The 10,785-nt window shown below is 35.3% G+C and overlaps 1 protein-coding gene across 6 annotated transcripts; it reads left to right on the plus strand.

Moving 5' to 3' along the window:
* The first annotated feature begins 3,596 nt into the window (after nucleotides 1-3,596).
* Nucleotides 3,597-8,518, plus strand: LOC113338034 (casein kinase 1-like protein 3). Of its 6 annotated transcripts, XR_003354548.1 has the most exons (18): nucleotides 3,597-3,888; nucleotides 3,986-4,026; nucleotides 4,122-4,191; nucleotides 4,303-4,451; nucleotides 4,605-4,700; nucleotides 4,837-4,907; nucleotides 5,275-5,336; nucleotides 5,420-5,483; nucleotides 5,695-5,779; nucleotides 5,880-6,006; nucleotides 6,141-6,223; nucleotides 6,625-6,682; nucleotides 6,974-7,116; nucleotides 7,228-7,422; nucleotides 7,607-7,908; nucleotides 8,030-8,088; nucleotides 8,179-8,296; nucleotides 8,398-8,518. XR_003354548.1 is itself a non-coding variant. In XM_026583557.1 (15 exons), the coding sequence occupies exons 1-14, from the start codon at nucleotides 3,807-3,809 to the stop codon at nucleotides 7,417-7,419; spliced, it is 1,323 nt and encodes a 440-aa protein (XP_026439342.1). In that variant the 5' UTR covers nucleotides 3,597-3,806; the 3' UTR covers nucleotides 7,420-7,422; nucleotides 7,607-8,025. The 6 variants fall into 6 exon arrangements, 1 of the variants encoding a protein (XP_026439342.1); XR_003354545.1 differs by having other exon boundaries at nucleotides 8,179-8,518; XR_003354546.1 differs by having other exon boundaries at nucleotides 8,042-8,088; nucleotides 8,179-8,518.
* Nucleotides 8,519-10,785: the final 2,267 nt, after the last annotated feature.

The raw sequence follows: 10,785 nt of genomic DNA on the forward strand, positions 1-10,785 counted from the left end.
GAAAACGTAATGAGAGTTTCATCTAAACAGAGAAAGTGTTTGCTTGAGTCTCAAGTTATCTTAGCTTGAATTCTAAGGAACCCTCAGTCTTGAACATCTATAAATAAATATGCTCTTTCAACTGGGAAATTCAATCCCTGACACATTGTATCCTAGTTTATAGCTAGAGTAGTCCTATGTTGATCTAGGTTTCCCCTGAGAAACATAATTAGTTTTATGACTTAATAAAGACCTCACTTGAGGATTCATGAAGCCATGTCCGACTATATTTACCTTGATGGTTTGTGTATCATGATCTTCCTTTTCTGTTATCGAGGTTCTCGTAATCTCTTTCACGAAAGATAGATATATATCACAAAGTTCTATTCGTCTCAGACTTTGGGATTCCTCAAGGTGGATATCTTAAAACTATTGTTTATTGATTAGTTCATGATTATTCTTGAGAAGTGGTTAAGAATTCAGGATTCTCAGCTAACTGAGTGTAAGTGTCTCAGATTTGTGAAGTTTGCTAGCTTTGACTATTGCAAACAGATTTCCAAGCCTTGATCTTTGATCTGAAAGGAAATCAAACAAGCTTATCTGTTAGAGGCATATTGGTATCAAAATTCTTCACTTAGGCTGAAGGAAGTCAACTAAGGGAATCAATTGCATAGATCCTTATGAGCTTCAAGAGACGTAAGGATCGCGACTGTAACTGAATCGCTTGGAGGGTGGATTCTGTCTCAACTACATTCCAGTCCGAAGTATGATAGTATGCTAGTATATGTAGCGGCTTAATACAGTTTCGTGTACGAATCTGGACGAGGTCCTGGGGTTTTTCTGCTATTACGGTTTCCTCGTTAACAAAACTTCCGCTGTCTTGTGTTTTTCCTTTTCTGCATCATGTTTCTTATCATTATAATATGATTTACACAAGTAGTACGTATATAATTCTAGTAGTTATGTCCATATAATTATGATCGACTACTTTACTTGTTTCTTGTAGAATTCTTATCTTGAAAGATAGATAACAAGTTCCATATTTGGTAAAATTCGGATCTGAATATTTGGATAAGACTAGATTGATCTTGGATATTGATTTTTGGGATCGTTGACGTACTCTTCTTAACAATCAGGTTCACAGACTCCATTGTCTATACTCTCTGATTGAGAAGAGATAGAGATATAAACTCTATGTACATATTTTCAAGGATCATTAAGTTGGTCAACTTACAATTGTATTAGGTTTTGTCCATATAGGTTGCCAAACGAAAAAGCTGATGATGTACTTGGTACCCTGTCCTTTTCAAAGGGGCACATGGGATAAATATGGGACGTCCACATTTATATTTGATGAGGATGCATGTTTTTCTCTTTAAAGGAGATGGATTTGTACCAACAACAAAGATTCTTTTTGTACCCGAAATAGTATTGTGTATATTACTTAGGTTAGTTGAACATTTATTATGGTTGTCTTTGTGTGGTCAATTACTTGAACTGCTCCATAGCAACCCATAAATGTAATAAAATAGGTAGAAAGTAATAAATGTGGGTATATGGGTTTGCCAAGTATACGTTGAATTGCATAAACCTAGCACCTGGTTCGAGATGAAATGATAATGAAAATGAGGGTTTTGTATAATGGCATAATGCATGCACTAGACGTGAAAACCATGGTGAGCCATGATGCCACTCAACAGGTGCTTCTATATTTGAATCTGGAAAAAGTCAATTAAGTCCATTAGTGCTACACTTAAGGTCATCCAAGCAGGTGACCAACTAAAACTCATTGTAATGACTATGCCATGGAAATCTAAACATCATGAAATGTGTAGATATGCAATAAGAGTGGGAATTAACGAAGAGAAATTATGAAGTATGAAAAATTGCATCTGAAACTGAATAGGCATATTTTTCCAAGGGACGAGACGTTTAACCATACGTCTTAAATGGACCTTTATGGTTAATCTACCCAACCTATAAGAAGGAGAAGAAAACATAATTTCACTATTAACTCTAATTATACTCAAAAAGAAAGAAATTCTCCAGAGATTAGAGATTGCAGAAATGGGTGAACCAGGCGGTGATGCAAATGTTGGGGGGAACAAGTAATTGATTCACCAGACTTTGAGAGTGCGAAAAGATCAGTTAAGGCATTACTAAGCCGTGAGAAAGAGAGATTGATACCATTTGTGAATCAAGCGTTAAAGAGGAAAAACATCAAGAGGAGTTTGATCGTCAGAAAATTGAGAACAATGAGGAGTTTCAGTTGTCCGTGAAAAAAATGATGCAAGAGGTGCAAGAAAAGCAAGGAAAAGACAAGCAAGACAAGAAAATCGCGTAGTTTACTAGAGGAAAACAAGAATCGCAACAGAGAGTGATATTGAAGAAGAAAAATATGAAAATGTAATTGGAAATAAAGATGAAGGAAGCAACAGTGGGTCATCAACTGTTCCAGAGGATGCATCATAGAAATCGCAAGGCATAGGCGAATAGATGAATGATGTGTTCGTGTTATCTTTCCGAGAAGAGGCTTCCCCGTATGTTTGCTCGTACCATGCCAGAAGCCCTAAATGTGGATGTTGTTTATGAATGTTTTTTTTTAGGAGAATGGGTAGCAGGATACGAATTTTGTCGTTTCTGGTAGTGATCGGTCGAAGATGTATATATGGTGGAAGTTTTTATGAAAGTTATGGTGAAAATATATCTTTGCTTTATGTTTTTCTGTTTAGAAAACTTCAGTGATTCTATAGAACGGTTTGTGAATGCTAGACTTGGTTAAGGGAATAAAAATAGGACTGAGATTAGGGGTATGTTTTTTTTTGCTTGAATAATACTGGATGTAAAAGTAAATGGTTTGTTAATGAAATTGAAGTTGTAGTTTCAAGATTACTTTGATGCTTGACATTAAAATTATGAATAAATTGAAGGATGTGGTTTGTGGTTTTTGTTAGACTATTGAGAAATAAAGCTAATAGAAGATTGATTAAACTGTCGATGATATGAATTTGAGAAAAAATTATAACCCGGAAAATACAGATTTAAAAGGTGAATAACAAACACTTGCTTACGTGATAGTGACAAGGCGGAGCTTTCTCCTATCTTCTCTCTCTTATTTTCTCAACCCCAGACCTTTTGTAATTTTCCAGGATCCGACCATCAAAAATAATCTAAATTTCCAGGATTCAGAAATGAATTTTGTTTAATTAGAGGTCTAAATTTCTAGATGTTAATAAAAAATATTGTAATTATAGAGAAATCAAAATAAATACAAAAATTTATCTCTAGAAAGGCAACCATAGTCTAACCATCAGGGGTTGGTCCAGTTGGCCAGGAGCCCAACTCTCAAGTAGGAGGTCAACGGATCGTACGAGTTTGGAGATTTCATGAAATACTCCTGTCCACCTAACTGTCAACCGCACAGTTCTTTTCCATAGTGCAAAATCCTGTTTGACCATTGCCATAGGAATTGCCCTATGAATTTCTGAAGGATACCCCTGAAAAATTAATGAATTTCTGAAGGATACCCCTGAAAAATATTTTAACTTCAATCCATCCTCAACATAGGAATTTTTGTGACTTTCATATCCCTTTCCTTTTAGGACTCGCTATCTGTTTTGTGTGAAGACAGACACACACTAGAAGTCTAGAAGAAGAAGAGTTGTCGTCCGTTAGGTTAGGTTCTCACCGTCAATCAAAAACACCTCTTTTTTTCTTCGTGTTTTTCATATTCATCTTCATCTTCTCTTCATCTTTCTTTCAGAAAATTCTGAAACCCTAATTTAATCTATTTATTAAATTAAGATTTAGGGTTATTTATTGTTGTTATGAGTATGGAAAGGATTGTAGGTGCAAAGTATAAGTTAGGAAGAAAGATCGGAAGTGGATCCTTTGGTGAAATCTACCTTGGTCAGTTTCTCTTCTCCGATTCGATTTGATTTTGATCAAAAATTGATTGATTTGTTCTGAGGATCCTGATTTTTTTTTTGTTTGATGAATTTTACAGCAACACAGATTGATACAAATGAGATCTTTGCTGTCAAGATTGTAAGTATTGGTTAATTGATTTCTCAAATTTGTAACGATTTATGCTGAAATTTCACCTGAATTTGATTATGAAATTTACTGTTTTTTTTTTACAGGAAAACACAAAGACAAAGCACCCACAGCTTCTATATGAAGCAAAATTGTATAATATTCTTCAAGGAGGGAGTATGTATTATGTTATTACTAGTCATTAGTCTCTATACATTTAACTACAGTACTGAATTTTATTTTATTTTTGTCGAATCTGGGGATTTTCTAATGTTTTGATTTGATTAGGTGGTATTGCGGGGATAAAATGGTTTGGGGTTGATGGGGAAGAGAATGTTTTGGTCATTGATTTGTTGGGACCGAGTCTAGAAGATCTTTTTGTATACTGTGGAAGGAAATTTTCGTTAAAAACAGTCTTAATGTTGGCTGATCAAATGGTAAGCAACAGTTGATGTAATACGTTCGAAGTTATCTAAAATACTGAAGCAACTCTACTGCTTACAGCTACCTTGGGTAACTGTAGTATATTGGTGTTGCTTAATGGAGTGAACTGTATTGACAGCTGATTGAATTTTTTTACTTGTTTTTAGATTACAAGAATTGAGTATATGCACTCTAAAGGATTTTTGCATCGGGACATCAAACCAGATAACTTCCTCATGGGTCTTGGTCGGAAAGCAAATCAAGTACTAAATTTCTTTCCTTGGTATTCTTATTTGAGTTTTATGGAGCTGAAACCTTCCGCGGTTTTCTTCCTTCTACATAATATAAGATGTTCAGCTTCACATGAATAATAATGTTCTCTTTATGTTTATTTTTCAGGTCTATATCATTGATTTTGGACTGGCTAAAAGATATCGGGAGTCTACTACTAACCGCCACATTCCTTATAGGTATACATTTTTCGCTTGCTATGATTTTGGTGTAAAAGCGAGTGATTTCCTTTGTTTGGTCTTTTAGTTTAACCAACCTTAGGCAATACTTCTGGGGTGAGTATAAAATTATTGTCTGATCATTTGTGTCTGTTATCGGGTGTTGACATTCTCAACACTAAGATCAATTCCACTAATTATTTGCTGATCATCAATTATTAACAATTATCTTACTGGTGGTTTATGCTTTTGACGGTTTTGCTTTAACTAGGAATACTTGGTACAGTTGTATACATGGGAAAGTTCTATTATTGTTTATTATCTTCTTACATCATCATCATCACCAAGACTTAAATTTTATAAACTTATTTTTCTTTCTATATTTCAGAGAGAATAAAAGTTTAACAGGGACTGCTCGATATGCGAGTTGCAATACTCACCTTGGCATTGGTATGCAAAATTTGACATAGCTTTCTTTTTTGAATTAACTAGAAGTGAATATTCCCACTACTCACAATGGTTTCCTTCTGCAGAACAAAGTCGGCGAGATGATTTGGAGTCTCTTGGTTATGTGCTTTTATACTTTTTAAGAGGAAGGTATGATCTTTCCCCTAATCCCAATTCTATGAAATACGACTATGACAAAATCTTTTGCAAAATCATTTTCGGCATAAATCGTAGAGCTCAGCCCTGATTGGTGGTAGCCTTCTTCCACCTATTTGGATCTGGGTGCTTTAAGTAATGATATTGCCATGTTCTGTTTATCCTAGCTTTGTCTATTTTCTGATGATGACACTTTTGCTTAAAGTCTTCCCTGGCAGGGTTTAAAAGCTGCTACAAAGAAGCAAAAATATGACAAGATATGTGAGAAGAAGCTATCCACTCCTATTGAAGTATGTGGTTTTAGCACAATATACACCCTTAAGTTTTTTGGCTATGTTGAGTTGTGTTCATCTGATGTTCAATGTCCTATCTTTGTTCTGTCTTATGAAGGTTTTGTGCAAGTCCCATCCGGTGGAGTTTGCCTCGTACTTCCATTACTGCCATTCTTTGACATTTGATCAACGACCAGATTATGGTTTCTTAAAACGCCTATTCCGTGATTTGTTTACTCGTGAAGGTATTGATGAAGTTTTCCCCACCATCTTAGTTGCCTGTTTTTAGTCTTACTTTGCAAAGATGTGTGAATTTATGTGAGTGATCATGAATGCATGTTCAAAGCTTACATTAATATGGTTTGGTATTGCCTCGCAGGACATCAGTTCGATTACATATTTGACTGGACTATCCTAAAGTACCAGCAAGCACAAAAGACAAAAGTTCAGCCACGGGGGCCTGTTAGTATTCCGATTTTCTAATTCTTTTTTGTCAACCTGCTTAACTTCACTTAAAAGATGGGACTCTGCAGTAGGAAGCAGAGAAAATATTTTTCTAGTGATAATACTTCACTTTGAAGATGGAATTGCAGTGTTAAAAATTAACATATCAAATATTTTTATCCAGTAATAATATTTCGGAAGATGGAGGTTTTGGTAGCTAAATGAGCATAACAAACACTAATTGACTATACAAGGTTGAAGGTTGAAATAGGGACTGTACGAAGTATCTGAGTGCTAATTATGTTTTAGTCAAAATACTTCACAGTTTGTTTAGGCGGTCTTCCTTTAATTAATGAATCTCATATGGACGTATGGTGTACTGTCTCTGTTCTAACACATGTCAGTATCTATTTTTACAGCCACCTCCTATAGCGACTGGAAGTCGAGCAATGCCAACAGATGCTAACAAGCATAGAGGTAACCTCTTACAATATGCACTTTTTGTATTGATACATTTTCCTTTCTCATGAAATTTAAAGAGTAGTCTCGACTCTCGAGGATTCACAGTTTTGACAGCTGAACTCAAAATTTGAACGTAGTAACTTATTGTTACCTTTGATGTGCAATTGTGTAGCATGAAAAAGTTTGTGATTCTTTTAAAATGATTTCCAAATGAGATTTTGAAATATGAAGGCCTGTGGGTTTTAAATCTGATATTGTTTGCAGAGATGCTTGTAATAACACCCATAATTTGTTCTGTCACTTCAGTTTCAGGTGGAAATGGTGCTGCTTATTCGGCTGAGGTCACCGACCGCCTTGTGTCCACTGATGGTACTCGTCCTGGGATACGGATGCAGTTTAAATCATCAACACAGAGGATTTCGAGTTCTAGTAGGCCTATTGAGAATTCTGTAAGTAATCATGTGGTGTATCTGAAATCTCTCCTCTTTGCTATTAGTGCTCAATAGTAACCTGGTTCAGACTATAACTTCCTTGGATGATTGGTTTGTTATTTGTTGCAGAAAATGAGCAGCTTCGCTGAAAATGGGCATGCGACGTCTAGCACAGCTGCTATTGCTGGTTCCTCCAGTAGAATTGCTTCACAACCCATGGTGACAACTGAAACTTCAACCCTTGGGCATGCCTCAGGCAGCAGGAATGGTCATCCGAGTAGCTGGTTTCCATCGTTACAGCGAAATTCTTCTGCTAAATAATTGGTGAGAGAAACCGTATTTTATGAAACTTACCAGTATTAGTTTTTTTTTTCTTTTTCCTATCAAGTAGGGAGTTAATTGTATGCCATATAGGCTGAAATGAACTGTTTGCATCATATTCTCTGCTACTGGATGTATCACTGCGTGATTATTTTTTCTTCTTAATGATTGTTAATTGTTTCTTCAGCAAAAGGGCCAAACAAGAAGAATCAGTGAATCCATATTCAAGAGGCTGTGAAAGTGCAAGGCATTTTAAATTGCTCATGTCCCCTACAGCCTTCCAGATCACGAATAGCAGTTCCTCAAACGCAACAGCAGCAATCATTCTGTGGCAGCTGAAATGAAGTGATCAAGTGAGAAGTAGTTTGTGCTGTTCTGCCAGCTGGAGCTTATTATTACTCACGGGACTCTTCAAGCTTTACGATTGCATGTAAACATGAGTGAGAAGTGAAGCCTTTCTTCGTTCTTCTGTTAATAGTAGTTTATAAGGTTACAATTCTGCTATTTGGTTGTCTTTTATTGATCTGGTAGCAAGATTCTCAGATCTCTGTGTATATGTTTACTTCTATACTTTGTTTTAATTGAAGTCTTGGTTGTTCACCTGAATCAGTTTTAACTATAGGTACTCAGAAAGTTCTCCGGCATCTAGTAGAAGAGTCTAGAAAACAGGTGCTAAATCCTAACCCTTTGTTTTATTTGATGTTCTAGCTTCATAGTTTAGATCCTTGCATCTCATTAATGTGGTTCATACTCTCTCAGTGAATCACATGACAACAAAGTACAACTATCTGGGCCAATACGAAGTTTTCAGCGCAGGCAAGAGAGATTCTTAATCTCGAGAATCACAGGTTTTGGTTGCCAGAGAGCCATTAAAGAGGTATTCTGCGCTTGTTCAGCTCGGTTGACCTTCCAAGTATCCTTCGGAAAAATTCTTCTTTCCGGTTTTTGTACTCTTACCACTTTATTTTTGCGTGGCAGCTAATTTTTGGTCGGGTCATCACAGAACCCGACAGGCTTGTAAATAGAACGATATGAAAGCCACATAATCTGACAGAAGATCTAACAAAATTTATGACCTAAGATTGAACTTTGGTCTCTATCCGCCTTTGAAAGAGAGGAACAAAAAAAGAATTAATAATCTAAATTTGCTAAAGAACCCACAAGTGTTCATGCCCAAGCCACAAGGGCATCACCACCATTTCAAGCCGCGTTAATCTGTCAGCGGGCAAGTAGATTTTCCTCAAAACCACACGGTGAAGTTGACTGCACACATTCATTCACTTCGACTACAGAAGCCAAGGTATTTTGCCATTCATAAAAGGCTGACGGGTAAAATAATTTACTTAATTAAAAATTATATCTATGGTAAAATACCCTGGGTTATTTTATGAACGGCAAAATTCCCTGGCTGGTTAAAGTTTTGGTTAATCAATTATTTTCGTAAGTAACACTTTGTTGCACGATTGATAAAAGGAGATACCATATTTTCTCTGGGCTGATACCATTGTATATAGGACAAAGAAATATTAATAAATCCAAACCGCTGGATCGTCCAAATGGTATCAGCACCAAAAAACCGATATCCCCCTTAATCATGCTTTGTTGAGGTAGAAACAGAATATGGAAGAAAGTAACCCTTCGTTGAAGTAGAAACAAAATATGGAAGAAACCCTTCGTTGAAGTAGAAACAAAATATGGAAGAATAGAAGAAGGGAAATTCTTATTGATTAGAGATAAGTTACATTGGTTTAAATCCTTAGTATAGGTTATGAGGTAAATCCTGGTTACACCTATATGGCTGCACACACATGGCCCAATGCCCTACAACACTCTTTTTCTTTTTGGTGGATATTTAAGAGCCGAGAGTTTGCATTTTTGATTACCTTAATAATTTTTACTCTGGTCGGGCATTCTTAATGAAACTTTTAGATTGCAATCGATTACGTGTCTATAAGATTCGTAAGAGGGGAAGGTAGAATAAAGTAGATTGCTCGAAATATATCAAGGTTTTCTCTATTTCCAATCCCCACTTTTCCTATATCCCATCCCTATCACAAATTTTAAAATCAATTTACTTTTTAATTTTGTTTTCTCCTATTTCCCATCTATAAAAGTCAACACAACTATGACCCTAACTATTAACTTTTTTATTCATCTTTATCTTCCTTATCAATGAAAAAGAAAAACCATTTAAAACCATCAAGTTACAAAACCCTAGGTTAGATTTCTATTCAAACACTACAATACATCTATTATTTTTCTCTTTTATGGTATTTGAATTAATCGATATATCATTTTATGGAGGATTCCATTATTAAAAATTTGGGAAAAAACATTCAAACCCTCAATGAACCTGACATCCAACGATCTAAACGTGAGAAAAATATCTTTAACGTGTACTTTGTCCAATCTTTTTTTTTTCTGTAATAGTATTATTAGGAAACACTTTGTCTATGTAACGGGTTGTTTGAACACGATTTCTCCTTAGAGAGAGGCGAGGAACATGGAGACTTTTGATTCGTATAAGGTGATCCAGCCAGTTCGAACTTTTGATATATGGAGTATGATGAATCAAATATACTGCACTAATTAAATTGCAAGATAATGGAAAGACCCTAACTTCATAACAATGTGCATCAAAAGCTACGTACCAAATGATGCGAAATCATTACCTGTATCAAGTTGTAGTCTAATATCTATAATACTATTTGATGTCACTGTTCCATTTTGTATTATATAGATTTGATATCTTAATACTAAGTGAAAGTTTATAAGATGGTGGTCGACTGTTTGGTGGTCGGTGGTGGAGATGGAGGTAGTGAAGAAGATGTGATGGTCGGTGGTGGAGATGGAGGATAGTCATCCCTAAATTGTTTTTTTTTTGACGAGTTGTTGGGTAATTTTATTTTGGGTGTAAAAAAAAGTCAAAAAATGGGATATATAAAAATTTATGTGGATGGGAAATATGAAAAGTAGGGATAGGAATTTATATGGATAGGAAATAGGAAAAGTTAGGGATAGGAAATAGGGAAATGCTATATCAATAAAAGATCTTCCGTAAAATAGTCGAGTATCTAGAACAACATTGTACTTTTTTATGGAAATAGTGTTTTTGAAGACATTTTAATACACAAGATTGGTTAAAAAGACCAAAATCAACAATTTCTGGGTGAAATGGACAGTTAGATTTTGATACTGTTTAAATGGACAAAAATATAAAAATAGGCAGGATGTAACCAGTTTCATCGTGCCAATTTTCAAATATTTTTCTTATTTTTAATTTACATAGGATGTATCCTGTTCATCCTTGCTATTTTTTAAATTTAAGCTAGGATGAATCCAGTTTCATCCTTGCTATTTTTTTTG

Source organism: Papaver somniferum, unplaced genomic scaffold (assembly GCF_003573695.1).
Source record: "Papaver somniferum cultivar HN1 unplaced genomic scaffold, ASM357369v1 unplaced-scaffold_18, whole genome shotgun sequence".
Lineage (NCBI taxonomy): Eukaryota > Viridiplantae > Streptophyta > Magnoliopsida > Ranunculales > Papaveraceae > Papaver > Papaver somniferum.